The sequence below is a fragment of the Mustelus asterias genome, chromosome 8, assembly GCF_964213995.1.
Source record: "Mustelus asterias chromosome 8, sMusAst1.hap1.1, whole genome shotgun sequence".
NCBI lineage: Eukaryota > Metazoa > Chordata > Chondrichthyes > Carcharhiniformes > Triakidae > Mustelus > Mustelus asterias.
In genome coordinates, this window is record NC_135808.1 from 119,609,812 (window position 1) to 119,631,091 (window position 21,280).

The 21,280-nt window shown below is 44.1% G+C and overlaps 1 protein-coding gene across 1 annotated transcript in view; it reads right to left on the reverse strand.

Annotated features, from left to right (window-relative positions):
• abcd3a (ATP-binding cassette, sub-family D (ALD), member 3a) overlaps positions 1-17,253 on the reverse strand; it is a 53,197-nt gene extending 35,944 nt beyond the window's left edge. The window contains exons 1-3 of the mRNA XM_078218862.1: positions 17,087-17,253; positions 8,541-8,574; positions 8,335-8,433 (exon numbers count right to left, since the gene is read on the reverse strand). Of these exons, the coding sequence (XP_078074988.1) occupies positions 8,335-8,433; positions 8,541-8,574; positions 17,087-17,196 (243 nt within the window). The 5' untranslated portion in view covers positions 17,197-17,253. The remainder of the gene's footprint in view (positions 1-8,334; positions 8,434-8,540; positions 8,575-17,086) is intronic.
• Positions 17,254-21,280: the final 4,027 nt, after the last annotated feature.

Sequence of the window (21,280 nt, forward strand, 5' to 3'; positions counted from 1 at the left end):
CAAGTCTCACACCACCATCTCACATGTGCAGCACACTGCAGCATTCAACCAGGACAGTCACATCACTCAGATTGCACCAGACTCACTGCCCTCTCTTTTGCAGGACAAAATAACACACAACCAGAAGTAGCAGGAGCTGCACTGTGTCAGCCATAGCTCATTCTCTACTATTCATCTCAAAATGTTGTGAGCTCAAGTGCATTCCAGGAGTGGAGCACATCAATCAAGGCTGGCACGATGCTGAAGAAGTGCCATGCTACCAAAGGTCCTGTCTTTTTTGCCAGATGTTAAACCAAGGATCTCCATGGCCATTATTGGGGTGCCCATTGGTGAAATCATGGCCAGCGCAGAGCTGAAATCATTGGAGAGGATTGCATCCTTTTACCTCATCTTCCTTCTCACCTTCCACTTACCCCTCCTCTCTCACTATTCTGACTTACATGCTCCAATGGACGCTGGCATGCATCTCTTGTCCCTGCAGTCACCTCACCCCTTCCATTCTCAGCAGCTTTACCTGCTCCGTACGCTGTTCATTCCCCAAGTCATGCTGCATTTGAAGGAGAAAGTCTACTTATGCACACATCTCTGGAACCAACTGCTTTGTGCAAAAATCTTGAAGTCAGCAAAGCTCCTTATATACTTGCCACACTTACTTGCTGCAGGCTTTTGCAATGTGGAAGAACAGATAAAAACACGAAATACTTATAGAATCATAGCAGCAGCCAGAAGAAATCAACCAGCAACTAACTTGTAAATTACTTGATGATCCCTTTAATATTGATGAGGCAGGTGGTGCTTTTTCCTGCTGGTTGACAGGTATTCGACTGTGCAAGTTTTAGAGGGGGCTGGAGTTGTTCAGCTCCCAAACGGCACCGCTGGTGTCAAATCAGTGTGATAACATGATCAACCTGATTGCAATACTTCCAGTGGGCATTCACTATGTACATACCATGGATGCTATTTTGGAGTTCTCATAAGAGCACTCATCCACCAAAAGCAGGTGCTTGTGAAGCCAATGTCTTGCCCAATGTATTTTAAATCAACTATGAAAAATGACTTTAAACATCCTTAGTTATACAAGATTGATTTCCCATGTAAACTGACATGAAAATATGTGAAATAAATCAACATCTGGCATGTGGGAGGCTTTCAAGTGTAAGTTGATAGGGATTCAGGACCGGCACATTCCTGTAAGGATGAAGGATAAGTATGGCAAGTTTTGGGAACCTTGGATAATGAGAGATATTGTGAGCCTAGTCAAAGAGAAAAAGGAAGCATTTGTCAAGGCCAGGAGGCTGGGAACACACGAAGCAAGTGTGGAACACAAGGAAAGTAGAAAGAAACGTAAGCAAGGAATAAGAAGGGCTAAAAGGGGTCACACAAAATCATTGGCCAGCAGGATTAAGGAAAATCCCAAGGCTTTTTATACATATATAAAGAACAAGAGGGTAACCAGGGAGAGGGTTGGCCCATTCAAGGACAGGGGAGGGAATCTATGCGTGGAGCCAGAGGAAATGAGCGAGGTATTAAATGAGTACTTTGCGTCAGTATTCACCAAAGAGAAGGACTTGGTGGATGATGAATCTGGGAAAGGGTGTGTAGGTAGTTTGAGTCATGTTGAGATCAAAAAGGAGGTATTGGGGTTCTTGAGAAACATTAAGGTAGACAAGTCCCCAGGGCCTGATGGGATATACCCCAAAATACTGAGAGAGGCAAGGGAGGAAATTGCTGGGGCCTTGAGAGAAATCTTTGTATCCTCACTGGCTACCGAGGAGGTATGATGTTGAGATGCCGGTGTTGGACTGGGGTAAACACAGTAAGAAGTCTCACAACACCAGGTTAAAGTCCAACAGGTTTATTTGGTAGCACAAGCCACTAGTTTTCGGAGTACTGCCCCTTCATCAGGTAAGTGGGAGTTCTGTTCACAAACAGGGCATATAAAAACACAAACTCAATTTACAAAATAATGGTTGGAATGCGAGTCTTTACAGATAATCAAGTCTTAAAGGTACAGACAATGTGAGTGGAGAGAGGGTTAAGCACAGGTTAAAGAGGTGTGTATTGTCTCCAGCCAGGACAGTTAGTGAGATTTTGCAAGCCTAGGCAAGCCGTGGGGGTTACAGATAGTGTGACATGAACCCAAGATCCCGGTTGAGGCTGTCCTCATTTGTGCGGAACCTAGCTATCAGTTTCTGCTCAGCGACTGTGCATTGTCATGTGTCGTGAAGGCGGCCTTGGAGAACGCTTACCCGAAGATCAGAGGCCGAATGCCCGTGACCGCTGAAGTGTTCCCCAACAGGAAGAGAACATTCTTGCCTGGTGATTGTCAAGCGGTGTTCATTCATCCGTTGTCATAGCATCTGCATGGTCTCCCCAATGTACCATGCCTCGGGACATTCTTTCCTGCAGCCTATCAGGTAGACAATGTTGGCTGAGTTGCAAGTGTATGTACCGTGTACCTGGTGGATGGTGTTCTCACGTGAGATGATGGCATCCGTGTCAATGATCTGGCACGTCTTGCAGAGGTTGCAGTGGCAGGGTTGTGTGGTGTCGTAGTCTCTGTTCTCCTGAAAGCTGGGTAGTTTGCTGCGGACAATGATCTGTTTGAAGTTGCGCGGTTGTTTGAAGGCAAGAAGTGGGGGCGTGGGGGTGGCCTTGGCGAGATGTTCGTCTTCATCAATGACATGTTGAAGGCTCTGGAGAAGATGTCGTAGTTTCTCCGCTCTGGGGAAGTACTGGCGAGATGTTCGTCTTCATCAATGACATGTTGAAGGCTCCTGAAAAGATGTCGTAGCTTCTCCACTCCGGGGAAGTTCAGGATATCGCGCTCGACTCATCGATCGACAGTTCCGACGCGCCACAGCGAAAAACTGCACTGAACTCGCTGCCGGAGGAGATGGTGGAAGCAGATACGATAGTGAGTTTTAAGGGGCGTCTGGACAAATACACGAATATGGTCTCCGGAAGGGTAGGAAGTTTTAGTTCAGTCGGGCACACGCACACGACAGTGCAGAGTCGCTGAGCAGAGACTGATAGGCAAGTTCCGCACACATGAGGGCGGCCCCAACCGAGATCTTGGGTTCATGTCACATTATCTGTAAGCCCCACGACTTGCCTGGGCTTGCAAAATCTCACGAACTGTCCTGGCTGGAGACATTACACAATCTCTTTTATCTGTGCTTAACCCTCTCTCCACTCATTGTCTGTACCTTTAAGACTCGATTACCTATAAAGACTCGCAGTCCAACCATTATTTTGTAAATTGAGTTTGTGTCTTTATATGCCCTGTTTGTCCACTTACCTGATGAAGGGCAGCACTCCGAAGGCTAGTGGCTTGTGCTACCAAATAAACCTGTTGGACTTTAACCTGCTGTTGTGAGACTTCTTACAGGGGAGGTCCCAGAGGATTGGAGAATAGCCAATGTTGTTCCTTTGTTTAAGAAGGGTAGCAAGAATAATCCAGGTAATTACAGGTTGGTGAGCCTTACATCAGTGGCAGGGAAATTATCGGAAAGGTTGCTTCGAGACAGGATTTACTCCCACTTGGAAATAAGTGGACGTATTAGTGAGAGGCAACATGGTTTTGTGAAGGGGAGGTTGTGTCTCACTAACTTGATCGGGTTTTTCGATGATTGATGAAGGTAGGGCAGTGGATGTTGTCTACATGGACTTCAGTAAGACCTTTGACAAGGTCCCTCATGGCAGACTGGTGCAGAAGGTGAAGTCGCATGGGATCAGAGGTGAGCTGGCAGGATGGATACAGAACCAGCTCGGTCATAGAAGACAGAGGTAGCAGTGGAAGGGTGTGTTTCTGAATGGAGGGCTGTGACAAGTGGCGTTCCTCAGGGGTCAGTGCTGGGACCTTTGCTGTTCGTAATATATATATATAAATGATTTGGAGGAAAATGTAACTGGTTTGATTAGTAAGTTTGCAGACGACACAAAGGTTGGTGGATTTGTGAATAACGATGAGGACCATCAGAGGATATAGCAGGATATAAATAGGTTGGAGGCTTTGGCGGAGAGATGGCTGATGGAGTTTAATCCAGATAAATGTGAGGTAATGCATTTTGGAAGTTCTAATAAAGATAAGAAATATACAGTAAGTGGCAGAACCCTTAGGAGTATTGATTGGCAGAGGGATCTGGGTGCACAGGTACACAGGTCACTGAAAGTGGCAACGCAAGTGGAGAACGTAGTCAAGAAGGCATATGGCATGCTTGCCTTTATCAGCCGGGGCATTGAGTTTAAAAATTGGCAAGTCATGTTGCAGCTTTATAGAACCTTAGTTAGGCTGCACTTGGAATATAATGTTCAATTCTGGTCGCCACACTACCAGAAGGACGTGGAGGCTTTGGAGAGGGTACAGAAAAGATTTACCAGGATGTTGCCTGGTATGGAGGGCATCAGCTATGAGGAGAGGTTGGAGAAACTTGGTTTGTTCTCATTGGAATGACAGAGGTTGAGGGGAGACCTGATAGAAGTCTACAAGATTATGAGGGGCATGGATAGAGTGGATAGTCAGAAGCTTTTTCCCCCAGAGTGGAAGAGTCAATTACTAGGGGGCATAGGTTTAAGGTGAGAGGGGCAAGGTTTAAAGGAGATGTACGAGGCAAGTTTTTTTACACAGAGGGTGGTGGGTGCCTGGAACTCGCTGCCGGAGATGGTGGTGAAAGCAGATACGATAGTGAGTTTTAAGGGGCGTCTGGACAAATACATGAATATGGTCCCTGGAAGAAATCATAGAAACCCTACAGTGCAGAGGAGGCCATTCGGCCCATCGAGTCTGCACCAACCACAATCCCACCCAGGCCCTACCCCCATATCCCTACATATTTACCCGCTAATCCCTCTAACCTACACATCACAGGACACTAATGGGCAATTTTAGCATGGCCAATCAACCTAACCCGCACATCTTTGGACTGTGGGAGGAAACCGGAGCACCTGGAGGAAACCCACGCAGACACGAGGAGAATGTGCAAACTCCACACAGACAGTGACCCAAGCCAGGAATCGAACCCAGGTCCCTGGAGCTGTGAAGCAGCAGTGCTAACCACTGTGCTACCGTGCCGCCCAAAGGGAAGGGTAGGAGGTTTTAGTTCAGTCGGGCAGCATGGTCGGTACAGGCTTGGAGGTGCCGAAGGGCCTGTTCCTGTGCTGTAATTTTCTTTGTTCTTCGAAGTCCTTTTCCAACATTGTTTCAATAATGTGGGAGACATGGAGAAATTAGGATTCTTTTTCTAAAATAAAGAGTCATGATCAGCTATTGATTGCATTAGTTATAAGAAACATAAATATTTGAAATTTAAGAAAATGGCATTTTATAAAGTTGAATAAATTAAGAATGTTGAGACTTTTTTGACAACTATATGTATCATATATAAACATTCTAGCAAGAATGAAAAAAATGAATGCATCAAGCAGGTGCCAAACATATATTGCCAGTTGCAAAGAAATAAAAGCATTATTTTTACAGATTAAATTTCAGATTATGCTGCCATGGGAAACCTTGGTGTATTATTTGTTAAAATGCCACTACTGAACTAAGTTCTCAAAAGGATTAAATTCACAGCAAAGTAAGGCTTCTAGGTACATATCAAATTTCAGGTGGGGTGTCTGAATCAGCTTACTAGAGACGATGAAAGATAATTTGACATTCCATCAGTTGGTCATAGTTATTGTTGCTATGACAACTCTATTCATCAGGCCTCAGTAGGGCTTATTCTCAAATTAAGCCACTCGAGAGATAGTTAGCCTGACTTAAAACTGACACTGTAGCCAAAACTTTTAAAAACAAATAAAGCCACAAAATCTGGAGACAGGCTATAAAATTTTAAAATACATCGCTTCATATTTACAAACAAAATTTAATCTACTATTTTTTAGCCCTGTCTTTCCTTGAGGCTTTGAAACACAAGAACATGAGAAATAGGAGCAGTAGACCATATGGTCCATCGAGCCTACTCACCATTCAATACGACCACAGTCGATGCCACGGGCTTAAATTTTCTGGAGTTCAGAAGAATGAGAGTCGATCGCATTGAAACCTACAAAATTCTGAAGGGGCTTGGATAGCGTAGATACAGAGATTGTTTCCATTGATCGCAGAGTCTAAAACACGGGAGTCCAGTCTCGGCACAAGAGGCTGATCATCTAGGACTGCGCTAAGGAGAAATTTCTTCACTCTCAGGGTTGTGAATCTTTGTAATTCTAACCACGAAGGCTCCACTGTTGAATACGTTCAAGATAGAAGAGATAGATTTTTGGTCTTTCGGGCAGTTAAGATATCTGGGGAGCTGGCAGGAAAATGAAGTTGATGCCCTAGCACCAATGGTGGCTCTTTTGAAAGAACGTTGAGTGGAGATTCAAAGAATTCAACAAAGTGAATTGTTTTATTCTGGAATGCACAACCTGAAAGTTTGGTGGAAACATTCAATGATCTATTTAAATAGGAATTTGGTATATACTGCAGAAGGAAAGATTTGCAGGGCAATGAGGAAAGATTAAGGAAGTGAGACCAATAGGACAATTCTTTCAAAGAGCTGGCATAGGCACTAGGGCATCAACTCCATTTTCCTGCCAGGTCCCCAGGTAGATCCTTAACTACCTGAAAGACCAAAAATCTATCTATCCCAGCCTTAAGTGGATTCAGCAATGGAGCCGTAAGGCTGAAGAATTCTAAAGATTCACAACCCTGTGAGTGAAGAAATTTCTCAAGTTCAGTCCGAGATGATCAGTTTCTTATGCCAAGACTGTATTCCTGTAATCAACGGAAACAATCTCTCAGTGTCTACGCTATCAAGCCCGTTCAAAATTTTGCAGGTTTCAATAAGATCGCCTCTCATTCTTCTCAAGTCCACAGAATTTACACTCAATTTACTCAGCCTCACATCATAAAGCAACCCCCTCAGCTCAGGGACCAACTTAGTGAGCATTTGCTATACCAATCCTTCCTTAGAAATTGAGACCAAAACTACACACAGAATTCCAGTGTGGTCTCACCAAAACCCTGTACAATTGTAGCAAGATAATTGTACCTTGAGAGACATTATTATCCACTTCCAATCACTATGAAAATGCTGCGCCATGTCTACTCTGTTTCACCCTTCTAACACATCTTTAATTGGGTTTGCTATCCTCCTCCTAATTCCAAACCCATTAATCGTCTAATTTCCCATGTTGTACCTTGTTAAAGGCTTCCCTGAAGACCACATGAATTACATTTCCTCTATCAACCAAATATGGATAATTATTTGAAAGAGTTAAACAATGAGTCACGGATTCAAACTGATACAAAGCCAAGTTTAAAACTGATATCATCAAATTTAATCTTTACTCGCGACTCTCTTGCACTCGACTGAAGGCCTCTGCAACCCGCAGTACTGCATTTTTCTCACCCAGCCCAAGTTGGAAGGTCAAGCAAGAAAGGTGCGGCTGCATTTCAAAGTATCTGGAACAGAGTGACAATCTGACTGTGATTGCCACTCCACAGAAGATTCGGGCCACGGTAGCACAGTGGTTAGCACTGCTGCTTCACAGCTCCAGGGACCTGGGTTCGATTCCTGGCTTGCGTCACTGTCTGTGCGGAGTTTGCACATTCTCCTCGTGTCTGCGTGGGTTTCCTCCGGGTGCTCCGGTTTCCTCCCACAGTCCAAAGATGTGCGGGTTAGGTTGATTGGCCATGCTAAAAAAAAATTGCCCCTTAGTGTCCTGGGATGCGTGGATTAGCGGGTAAAATATGTAGGGATATGGGGATAGGGCCTGGGTGGGATTGTGATCGGTGCAGACTCAATGGGCCGAATGGCCTCTTTCTGTACTGTAGGGTTTCTATGAAAAAAAAGTTACAGGTCAATGACCTTCTGCCAAATGAAGGGCATTGACCCTGAAAAGGTAACTCTGTTTCTCTCTCTCTCTCCACAGATGCTGTCACACCTGCTAAGTATTTCCAGCATATTCTGTTTTTTTGTTTCAAATTTCCATCCCCTGCAGTATTTTGCTGTTACATCACGATTCTATTGACTAGTCTGAATTTTAATGAGAATTGAGCCATGAAAATGGTAAAATTAAATTAAACTCAACCTGAAACTTATTTTTCCTTTCTTGTGGTCTCTTTCTCATCCTCAGCCACTAGCTAGCTGGTTGACAGAGTAGGTAACCTGCATCAAAGCTCTTAATGTTCCCTAACCAACAGGAAGGGATACATAAAACCCCAGGTTTACTGACCACTCAGTTTCCCCTCTTTGGTGTCATATTCTGATTTTTTTTGTTTAATATCTCCAATTTACAAATCACTAATTAACAGTTGAATAAACATATCCGTGTAACACCTACCTCTTGTGAAACCATGCCAGGCACCATTATTTTCAAAATCTTCCAGATCCTTGCAAAGAAAACACCATCCACAACCGCTTTCTCTTTTTTCCCTTCTTTCTAAAAAATTGCAGAGAGGGATCATTATTTTTCAAGCAACCATATTAAGCAAATATATTATTTAAATGAATAACTAAAATTGCAACATATTTTCATGATATACTCACTTCATTCTGAAGAGAAACTTTCCCATCATTCTTACTGTAATGAAAGATTGAACAATGAAGGTGTTACACAGAAAGGTTTAGTTATGAATAAATTAAGCCAAAGAAGGAACTGATTTATCTTCTTCCACCCTGAACATTATTCCCATGTATTCAAAGTGGTTGGGTTCATATAACCATTCAGCTCAAAGAGCTGTAATGTGGTGCCATTATGTCTTTCTTTTGTTTTCATCCATCCAGTTAAGATAGTAGTGAAAAGCAGTGCCAAGTGAGAGGTGGCTCAGCCCTCTTGCCCAGTCTCTGCGTTCCCAGCCCTATTTGTTCCTCTATTGTTTCTTTCTCCCTTTCCCATTTTGCTCCTATTTCACTCTGTATCCTCCCCGTTCCCCTGCTTCTGACACTTCCCTTTAACTTCATCTGCTGCTTTCATTACATGTCTCTTCTCTTCTGCCTGCCACCTCACTCCAATCATCACCACTACCTACCCCTTGTCACTACTGCTATTTTGTTTTCACTTTCCCACATCACTAAACCTTCCCTCTCTCCCTTTGTCTCTTCCCTCACACCTGCACGGTCTACTTTCCACATTAGTCTCCATATACACCTCACCCCCTCACGCCTGCATAATTTCACCATCATTTTCTTCCCATTCCTTCTCCACTTGTTTTCCACCATCCCCTTTTCTCCAATCTTAACTCCTTCATCCACTTTCCTCTCATCCATTGTTCTTTGATCTCCTATTTCCTGTCCAGTCTTTTGTCCCTTCCCATGTCCTATTTCCTATCCCATACTCTCTCCTCTTTGATTCCTTCCATCTCATTGTTATTCTTCATTTCCAGCCTCTGCTATTCCACTCCCTAAGATTAACTACAAAGTTGGTTTCCCGGCAACATCCAGAGCTATAAATAACCTATAGTCACTTTTCGTCTTCCCAAATTAGCAAAATTAGGGGACACAAGAGGGGTGGGCTAAGCACAGACATGGTGATTGGCAGCCTCTAGACCTGAGCGAACATTGGCAGATGGTTAGTCAGAGATAGGGCATAGGGAATGAGGTGGGCAAAAATCATTAAATTTTAGAACAGAAGTTCTGACTGCTCCACTGACAAAAGCAACCTCCGCCCTATGCTTCCATGAGGATGAGCAGACCTGGGAAGAGCAAAGTGCTAGGTCTTTCAATTACCTCCATGTCAAAAAAAACTAAAGCCCAATGGGGTATTAAACATGAAGTTGAACAAATAAACCTGGTGGTAGTGCCACTTTAAGAAACAGCACCAGAAAGTTTTGGAGAACTGAAAGGTTAAAGTATCTGAAGTATACAGTACATAACGCAGATGTGGGGATAAAATATAACTAAATTGAAAAGGCTAAACGACAAATAAAAGCTACCTGCTGAATACAAAATTTTCAATAAATTGCCAGTGAAACTTTCACAATTCTATTACTAGCGAGTTACTGCATACAGGTTCTCTCTGCCTGCTCACTGTTTTGTTAGTTCTCAGCATCTTATATGCTTCCTTTTTCTGCCTTTTATTTTTCCACCCCCTCCCCATCTTACATCTTCAATGGAGGCTATGGCTTCAGTGAGTAGTGTTTGTGCAAATTTAGAATTCCTTCCTCTATGCAAGATAACAAAATGCAACATTTCAATTCCAAAATATGTAGAATTTTATATTTGAGTTAAGTTGCTAAGAAATTAAAATTGGAACGGTTTTGTATTCAAAAGTAAGTTACTTTCACCTGAAATACTGTGACCTAAACTGAAGCCAACGTATTCCCTTTATTTGTGTTAAAGACAAGGCTCATAATTTCCTCAGAGAGGCAATCAGCGGCGGATTTCCACTCCAGAGCGACTTACTTACATTTAAATTGTAAAGCACCTGTCTCGCCCGACCTTCCTGACTCAGGCCGGGCGAGACTGAAGAAGCGAGGTGCATCCACGGATCCAGTGGCAAAGTGCAAAACGAGGGGAGCGAAGGAGGACACATCCCTTTTTACAGCACCAGCTGCCATAAAACAGGCGAGTTTAAAGGTCCCATTGAAAGGGAGAGGGTAAATTTCTAAGGTAAGCGAATAGAATGTGGGGGTGGAGGTTCAGACACTGGCCAGAGATGAGGGGGTTTGATACTGTCAGCCATCGGTGAAGTGGTTGCACGCTGGGGCGTAGGGCCAGGCTGGGTGCGATACGGTTGGGGGGGGGTACTTAGTTGGGAAAGGGGGATGGAGGGTGGGTGCACCTGGAGATTTTTTTCCCCTAATGCTTTCAGAGTAATTATGGGGGTTACATTGGCAGAACCAGTTAAGTAATCAAGTTAAAATATCTCTATATTATCTTACAGCATTCATAAGACGCTGACTGTTTAGCGGGCATATTTATTTAACCACACTGGTTTTGTATCAATGTGTATAACCTACTGTTTGTACTCAAAAAATATATAAATCGTTAGGTTTAATTTCCTTTAAAAAAAACTACACTGTGCAAAAGTTGATTGCAAAATATGGAAAATGTGCCCAAAAAAATGACTATCTACTTAAAGTTTACAAAATTCTGTAACATTTGGAACACTGCGTTACTGAACTCCAAATAGTGTTTCATTAAACCAAACATACTTTAATCTCAACACACACAAAAATGCTGATCTTTGTTAGAAAGATACTTTCATTCCACAAATGCAGATCACAGGTGACAGTTACTGTTGACGTTTGATCTATTATATTTCTCCCCTACAGTTTTGGTGTTCCCGTTACATCAATCCCAAGAGCCAAAAAAGACCATGGCTGGAATCTTACCACCATTCACACCGGTAGGATTTTCCCATCCCGTCGCAATGAAGGGAGATTTGGCTGGCCGCCAAGTTCTCTGACTTCACTGCAGTGGGAGTGTGGCGTGAGCGGCCGGTAAGATCGCACCTCATGCCTTAAGCACCCAAAAGTACTGCCATAGATAGAAATGCATCATTTGGTATATGTGTGTGAACCTTAAGCTCAGTTTGATGCTACGCACGAAAGAATGGCATTTTGTTAGTTGCCATTTAACATTCTTACACAATCAACTGATGAAAGTTGCAAGTGAATTTTTCTCCATATCAACATGTTTACTCATCAATGAAAAAAGTGCTTGAAACATGACTTGTATTTGTTCAACCTGTATTATAAAAGGTAATCAGTAACAGAGCATTTCGTTGCTCCTGATACTTCTGGCTGCCCTTTCATAACGTGGGGATTTTGCAAAGTCATATCAACTGTCACGGGCAGATCATAAATCCAGCCTCCTACTGGATGGAATATGATCAATTACGTAAGCATGGCTTTTCGGCAAACCTAAAATAAGGTGGCATTTATCTATTGACCTATAATTGGTGGATGTTACATATCTGGTGGTGCAGTTATGAAACTTTATCAGTTAGGTGATTTCTAAAGGATTTTATAAAGATTAAAAGGGTTATCAAAGCAATTGGGGGGCCAATTAAGACCAAAAAGAAAATAATCTTCTGGAGGCAGAAGACTTGGCTGAATGAGTAGTTGCAACTCTACACAAGGGGATGCTGCCAATTTTGTGATCTGAGGCAGCCAACAGAAGGGTAGAAATAGCAGATCTGGCCACAATCTTTCAATTGCCCTTGGATGTGGGCGTGCTGCCAGAGGGTAGCAAATGGTGCACCCTTGTTCAAAAAAAGAGTAGGGATAATCCTGGATCAGTCAACTTAACATTGATGGTGAGAAAACTTCAAGAATCTATAATCCAGGAAGTGTATTTTCCCCTTCAAATACGTGGGTTAATAAGTCTCAGCCAGTATGAATTTGATGAAGACAAATTATATCTGACAAATTAGGTTGAACTTTTTTGATTAAATAACAGAGAGGGTTGATGAAGGTAGCACAATTAAAGTTACATATAAGAATTTTCAAATATCACATAAATTGAATTAAATGAACAGTGACCACATAGACACAAAACTGTCTAGAAACTAGTGGTGAATGTTTGTTTTTCAGAGGGAGTTATACAATGGTGCTGCCCAGGGACCACTGACAATTGGTCTTGGCATAATTTTCATAGTTTGCAGATGACACCAACTTGGAAATGTAGAAATAGTGAGAAGAATATGTCACAAAGCTATGCCCCTTCATTTTTGAAAACATGAAATTTCAACTTTCAACTAACTGGAAATTTTGCAATCTGAAATGAGACAGAACAAACTACTTAAAAATGCAAGACCATTTTCCAAGATGAGGGTGGTAAATAAAACACCCTCAGGAGAGTGCAGAGAGAGAGACACTTCCTATAATTCAGAGTCCCACTGAAACTCATGGGCAGCATAGTGGTTAGCACTGCTGCCTCATAGCACCATGTCTGTGTGGGTCTCCTCCCACACTCCAAAGATGTGCGGGTTAGGTTGATTGGCCATGATAAATTGCCCTTTAGTGTCAGGGGAATTAGCAGGGTAAATACATGGGGTTACGGGGATAGGGCCTGGGTGGGAATGTTGTCAGTGCAGGCTCAATGGGCTGAATGGTCTCATTCTGCATTGTAGGGATTCTATGATTCGTAACTGTCTAAGACACATTAAAATGCAAAGTGCTGGATATTGAAACAATGGCTGCCTTTGAAGTACACAATGGGTGAAGAGTTTCAGGCCAGACTGTAGCCACTGCAGAGAGGGCTGCAAGAAAGATTTCAGCAAAGGAAACAGACCGGAAGCTGCTGCTCGCTCCCTCTCTCTCTTTTGCAATAGCAGATTCGGATGATAACTTTACTAGAAATCTACCAGCGAATCAAGATCTTGTAATATTCGCAATAATTTTAAACCAGCTAATCCAAATTGGCCACAATGTTTAAAAATCTACACCTCCTGGACAATCAAAGGACATTTAGAAATCATAGAAGAAATCATAGAAACCCTACAGTGCAGAAGGAGGCCATTCGGCCCATCGAGTCTGCACCGACCACAATCCCACCCAGGCCCTACCCCCACATATTTACCCGCTAATCCCTCTAACCTACGCATCTCAGGACTCTAAGGGGCAATTTTTAACCTGGCCAATCAACCTAACCCACACATCTTTGGACTGTGGGAGGAAACCGGAGCACCCGGAGGAAACCCACGCAGACACGAGGAGAATGTGCAAACTCCACACAGACAGTGACCCGAGCCGGGAATCGAACCCGGGACCCTGGAGCTGTGAAGCAGCAGTGCTAACCACTGTGCTACCGTGCCGCCCTAATTTAATCAGATATTCTTCTAAGTTTTTCTTACTGGACTCTAACCTCCCTTACTTCTGGTACCTGTGTATGTGGCATCACAGTTTTATTATTTTAGTACTTTGGTTTAGTGGTTAATAAACTTGCTCTTTCTTTGCCTCAAGAGAATCTTATTTGATTGGCTCCTTATTGCTCACAGCTCAAACAGTTAAATACATTCTGATGCGGAAAAGGCATTTGTTTGCTCGTGAAAAGGAAACATAAAACCTTTGTGGCGACCAATTGAAGAGGTTGAATAGAGGGGAGCAAGTTCATCTCTTCTCAACTGGCCGTAACAGATATTAGGAAACTTCAGGCAGGCATAGAGATTGGTAAAAATTGGATTAAATGTCATCTGCCTTGCCAAATGTGAAAGAATGTTTTTTTTTGAAGTGGGGGGGGGGGGCTGTGTGATAACGAGAACTAAATGGCACAATTTTAAGGGACTACTGAAACAAAGCAGTGTGTAGCTTCCCATACATAAATCTGTGAAGGTAGCAGAACAAGTTGATAAAGCTGTTTTAAAAAAGTATATGAAATCATGAAAGATATGCTGATGAGGTGAATTGGCCATGTGAAATTCTCCCTCAGTGTACCCGAACAGGGGCTCAGAGTGTGGCAACAAGGGGATTTTCACAGTAACTTCATTGTAGTGTTAATGTAAGCCTACTTTTGACACTAATAAATAAACTTTAAACTTTATAAATGGTGGCTTAGATTACAAAAGCAAGGAAGCTTATGCTAAGCCTTTGAGAATCACTGATTTAGCCTCAGCTGGAGTACTGTGTTCAATTCTACACTCCATACTTTAGCAAAGATGTCAAAGCCTTTGGGGGGGGGGGGGTGAAATTTATATTAATGACATCAGGAATGAGGTACTTCAGTTATATGGAAAGACTGGAGAAACCAGAATTGTTCATCTTCCAGCAAATAAGATTAAGAGGAGATTTAATAGACGTGTTTAAAATTAAGAGGAAAAATCGGTGTCCACTGACAGGAGATTCAATAATTGGAAGACAGAGATTTGAAATAGTTAGCAAAAGAACCAGTGGAGAGTTAAAGGAATTCTTTCTGACGCAACAAATTACGATGATCTGTAACATACTGCCTGAAGGACTGCCTGAACGGCGGTTTGAGGCAGATTTAAGAGTAACTTACAAAAGAAAATTTGGATATATACTCACAAAGGAAAAAAATACAAGAACTATGGGGAAAGAGCAAGGGTGTGAGATTAATGCAATAGCTTTTCCAATCAGCAAAGCGGGCTGAATAGACTCATTCTACACTGTATAGTTCAGTAAAATCCCAAAAAGATTTTTGTTATAAGATCACAATTAAGTTTACAAAAATATTAAAGTTGCATAATTCTGTATTTGTGCATTTACACTAATTTAATGATAAAGCAGGGTAAATGTGAGACTGGATGTGGGTGACAAAATGTTGGATGAATTGGTGATTATGGAGCTGGAGGATTGGAGGCCTGTTAGCTAGACAGCTAGTGTGTGGGTCAGCTTAGTGCTAACAGTCCAGGGTTCAAACCCTGTTCTTGACGTAGACTTGGAACCTGCCTCTGCCCTCTACTCATAGTCAAAACAAAAATTACAGCATTTTGCTGTGGTTCTGCCAAGGACCTGCCTTTGGGCAGAGAGCTCAAGAAGGTGATTCAGATTGTGGCACATTGGCAATTAGAGAATAATCAAGACAAGAGATGCCAGAAGTGTAAATGGAGGTTTTGACAACAGTGAGAATGATTTAGGAAGCTAGTGATATTGTAAAGGTGGAAGTGTGTTTGGCAATGAAATTGAAATGAGAATGAGAAAAAACTGCAAAGCCTCACCTCAATCACTTATTCTATGCTTTCCAGTACTCACAATCCATCCAAATGCACAGGAAAACAAAGATACTTCCAGCCTCCAAACTTCCTGGCCTTATTAATTGATAATTTGCTAAGAGAGTAACACTTTTTGAGAATTGGACAAGTGATGACTACCCACAAGTTAAAGGGTCTATTAAGACAATTCTCCACAGGAGCCACACCAAATGACAGAAGTGACCTCCCGGCAGCAGATCAAGAAAAGGGAGGAGGCAGAGGATGGTTGAGGCTTACACTCCATCCTCGCTCCTGTACCCACCATAGCCCTTGGATCACAGTTGTCGTCCAGTGGGGGAGTTGGCATTTCACAATGGCAACCCAAAACTAGTTTATGAAATCTTCAGTGTGTGTCTCCATCTGAAGGCAAACCCTCCTCCTCCTACCTACATTGGAGGTGCCCACCTGTGCTATGAGACTGCCAATCTCTCAGCACTGGAGGGCCTCCTATGAATACCATAGCCCCAAGAGCACACCTGTCTGCCCCTCATCCTTAACTGGATAGTAAATGTGCACCCTGGTCATTATTTAGCAACTTACCAAGGCTCCTTCAACAGCACTTTCCAAACCCACAACCTAGAAGGCAGTGGATTCATGAGATCACCACCTGCAAGTTCCTCTCTAAGCCACACACTCTGACCAAGAAATATATTGCTACTCCTTCACTGTCACTGTGTCAAAATCTTGGAACACGCTCCTTACAGCACTGTGGGTGTACCATATGGATTGCAGCAGTTCAAGATGACAGCTCACCACCTTCTCAAGGGCAATTAGGAGTGCAATAAATGTTGCACTCGCCAGCAACATCCAAAATCCATGAACAAATAAGATAAGATTTGGCCTGCCCATAAAAAAATCATGTTGTGTCGGATGCCTACATAATGCGGTGTCAGGGCCCAGATATTCACCTGACATCAGGGTCCCAATCCCAGAACAATAACCACTGTAAAGTTATCAATTAACCAAGTGTGGAGGGTCAGATGATAACACTAAGCTCTGACCTACATTAAAATTTACCTATGAAGTTGGGTATTTGGATCGACAAACTTTAGCTGTATTAGAAGGCAGCAAAGTTGAAGTAATCGTGAACCAAATATGACAAAAGACAGCTTTCTCAATTCAGAGATTACTCCCAAGGGTGGGTGAATCAAAGCAATGCTTTAAGATTGCTTTCCCTTCTGCCCTTGAAGCAATAACTTACTAAGACCACTCAATTCTAAAAAGTCAAGCAAATTTCACAGCGAAGGTCTCGACAGTATAGTGGAACTCGGGCTCCCTGTCCTTCCTTCGCTGCACTATCAGATTTATCAGCTTCTGTCACCATCTTCTCCCCACACCGGGGTGACAAGGCCGGCTTTAAATCCCCGGCCTCGATTAGCACCCTGGCCGTCAGCCGGCCTCTCAACCGGTTAACCGAGTGACACAAATGGCCATTCCGTACCTGTGCGACGCGTTTTTGCCTCGACGTCTGCTGAGTGCAAAAAGTACAAAGACAGCAGCTGCTCCGAGCGCCGAGTGCTTGGCTGTCACCAGTTTACTGAGAGCCGCCATAGTGCGGAACGGGAGGCGGACAACAGCGCGAGCGGTGCCGGGACACACGTCACCCCAGCTGTCAATCACCAGCTGCAGCCCTGCATCTCAATGCAAAAGACATCTGCATCTCAATGCAATCGACACCTCAACTCAATGCAATAGACACCTCACTTCAGAGACACTTCACTTCAATGCAATGGACACCTGCACCTCAATGCAATAGACACCTGCACCTCAATGCAATAAACATCTCACCTCAGAGACACCTGCACCTCAATGCAATAGACACCTGCACTTCAATGCAAGAGACAGCTGCATCTCAAAGCAAGAGACACCTTATCTCAATGCAAGAGACACCTCACCTCAATGCAATAAACATCTCACCTCAGAGACACCTCACCTCAATGCAATGGATACCTGCTCGTCAATGCAAGAGGCACCTCACCTCAATGCAAGAGACACCTCACCTCAGAGACACCTCAATTCAATGCAATGGGCACCTGCACCTCAATGCAAGAGTCACCTCATCTCAATTCAATAGACACTTCACCTCAATGCAATAGAAACCTGAACAAAGAACAGTACAGCACAGGAAACAGGCCCTTCGGCCCTCCAAGCCTGTGCCGCTCCTTGGTCCAACTAGACCAATCGTTTGTATCCCTCCATTCCCAGGCTGCTCATGTGACTATCCAGGTAAGTCTTAAACGATGTCAGCGTGCCTGCTTCCACCACCCTACTTGGCAGCGCATTCCAGGCCCCCACCACCCTCTGTGTAAAAAACATCCCTCTAATATCTGAGTTATACTTCGCCCCTCTCACCTTGAGCCCGTGACCCCTCGTGAACATCACTTCTGATCTGGGAAAAAGCTTCCCACCGTTCACCCTATCTATCCCCTTCATAATCTTGTACACCTCTATTAGATCTCCCCTCATTCTCCGTCTTTCCAGGGAGAACAACCCCAGTTTACCCAATCACTCCTCATAGCTAAAACCCTCCATACCAGGCAACATCCTGGTAAACCTTCTCTGCACTCTAACGCCTCCACGTCCTTCTGGTAGTGCGGCGACCAGAACTGGACGCAGTACTCCAAATGTGGCCTAACCAGCGTTCTATACAGCTGCATCATCAGACTCCAGCTTTTATACTCTATACCCCGTCCTATAAAGGCAAGCATACCATATGCCTTCTTCACCACCTTCTCCACCTGTGTTGCCACCTTCAAGGATTTGTGGACTTGCACACCTAGGTCCCTCTGTTTCTATACTCCTGATGACTCTGCCATTTATTGTATAACTCCTCCCTACATTATTTCTTCCAAAATGCATCACTTCGCATTTATCCAGATTAAACTCCATCTGCCACCTCTCCGCCCAATTTTCCAGCCTATCTATATCCTGCTGTATTGCCCGACAATGCTCTTCGCTATCCACAAGTCCAGCCATCTTCGTGTCATCCGCAAACTTGCTGATTACACCAGTTACACCTTCTTCCAAATCATTTATATATATCACAAATAGCAGAGGCCCCAGTACAGAGCCCTGCGGAACACCACTGGTCACAGACCTCCAGCTGGAAAAAGACCCTTCGACCACTACCCTCTGTCTCCTATGGCCAAGCCAGTTCTCCACCCATCTAGCCACTTCTCCTTGTATCCCATGAGCCTTAACCTTCTTAACCAACCTGCCATGTGGGGCTTTGTCAAATGCCTTACTGAAATCCATATAGACGACATCCACGGCCCTTCCTTCATCAACCGTTTTTGTCACTTCCTCAAAAAACTCCACCAAATTTGTAAGGCACGACCACCCTCTTACAAAACCATGCTGTCTGTCACTAATGAGATTGTTCCATTCTAAATGCACATACATCCTGTCTCTAAGAATCCTCTCCAACAACTTCCCTACCACGGACATCAAGCTCACCAGCCTATAATTTCCTGGGTTATCCCTGCTACCCTTCTTAAACAACGGGACCACATTCGCTATCCTCCAATCCTCAGGGACCTCACCCGTGTCCAAAGAAGCGACAAAGATTTCCGTCAGAGGCCCAGCAATTTCATCTCTCGTCTCCCTGAGCAGTCGAGGAGAGATGCCATCAGGCCCTGGGGCTTTGTCAGTTTTAATGTTCCCTAAAAAACCTAACACTTCCTCTCTTGTAATGGAGATTTTCTCTAATGGGTCAACACCCCCCTCCGAGACACTCCCGGTTAACACGCCCCTCTCCTTTGTGAATACCGATGCAAAGTATTCATTTAGGATCTCCCCTATTCCCTTGGGTTCTAAGCATAATTCCCCTCCTTTGTCCCTGAGAGGTCCGATTTTCTCCCTGACATCTCTTTTGTTCCTAACGTATGAATAAAATGCCTTAGGATTCTCCTTAATCCTTCCTGCCTGCCAAAAACATCTCGTGACCTCTTTTTGCCCTTCTAACTCCCCGTTTGAGTTCTCTCCTACTCTCTCTGTATTCCTCCAGAGCTCCATCTGTTTTCTGTTGCCTGGACTTAACGTACGCCTCCCTTTTCATTTTAATCAGATCCTCAATTTCCCTGGTTATCCACGGCTCTCGAATCCTACCTTTCCTTTTTACAGGCACATGCCTATCCTGCAGCCTTATCAATAGTTCCTTAAAAGACTCCCACATGCCAGACGCGGACTTACCCTCGAACATCCTCTCCCAATCAACATCCACCAATTCCTGCCTAATCCAGCTATAGTCAGCCTTCCCCCAATTTAGCACCCTGCCCGTAGGACAGCACTCATCCTTGTCCATTACTATCCTAAAGTTAACAGAGTTGTGGTCACTATTTGCCACATGTTCCCCTACCGAAACTTTGACGACCTGACCGGGCTCATTTCCCAGAACTAGGTCCAGTATAGCCCCCTCTCTAGTCGGGCTATCTACATACTGTTCCAAAGAACCTTCCAGTACGCATTTTACAAATTCCTCCCCGTCCGGACCCCCAGCTCCAAGCACTTTCCAGTCTGTGCCAGGGAAATTAAAGTCCCCCACTACAACAACCCTATTTTTTCTGCACCTATCCAGAATCTCCTGACATATCCTTTCCTCCACTTCCCCTGGGCTGTTGGGTGGTCTGTAGTACACTCCCAGCATAGTGACTGCACCCTTCCTGTTTCTGAGTTCCACCCACAGCGACTCAGTACATGACCCCTCTAAGTTGTCTACCCTCTGCACCGCGGTAATATGCTCCTTAACTAATATCGCTACTCCCCCACCTTTTTTAGCCCCTCCTCTGTCTCGCCTAAAACACTTATACCCCGGAATATTCAGCTGCCAGTCCTGTCCTTCTTTTAACCAAGTTTCCGTCACCGCAACCACATCCAAATTCCGCATAAGCATTAAGGCCCTAAGTTCGTCTGTTTTACCCGTTACGCTCCTCGCATTGAAGCAGATGCACTCCAGACCTCCAGGCCCACTCAGGTCATCCTCCTCCAGAGTGCTCCTCTTCTTAGCTAGCCTTGCCCTGGCCCCCAGCTCAACCCCAGCTTCAGTATTTACTGACCTACTGTTTTGTTCCCCACCCCCCGCCACACTTGTTTAAATCCTGCCGAAACACTCTAGCAAAACTCCCAGCCAGGATATTTGCTCCCTTCCAGTTAAGGTGTAACCCATCCTTTCTGTACAGTTGCTATCCTGACTTGAAGATTTCCCAGTTATCTATGAATTTAAAACCCTCCCTCTTGCACCAGTCCTTTAGCCACGCGTTCAACTGTAGAATCTCCCTGTTCCGAGCCTCACTTGCACTAGACACCGGGAGCAGTCCAGAGATTGCTACCCTGGAGGCCTTACTTTTTACCCTCGCACCCAACTCCCTGATTTTCTCTCGTATGACCCCCCTGCTCTTCCTACCTACATCATTTTCACCAATGTGTACAATCACATCCGTTTGACTACCTTCCTTTTTAAATATGCTTCCTACCCTCTCAGAGACATCCAGTACCCCGGCACCAGGGAGGCAGACTACCATCCTGGATTCTCGTTCACTCCCACAGAACCGCCTGTCCATGCCTCTAACCATTGCACCTCAATAGATAGGCTCTCTACCTGTTCCCTGAATCTAGGGAACCCCGTTGAGCACTGGAT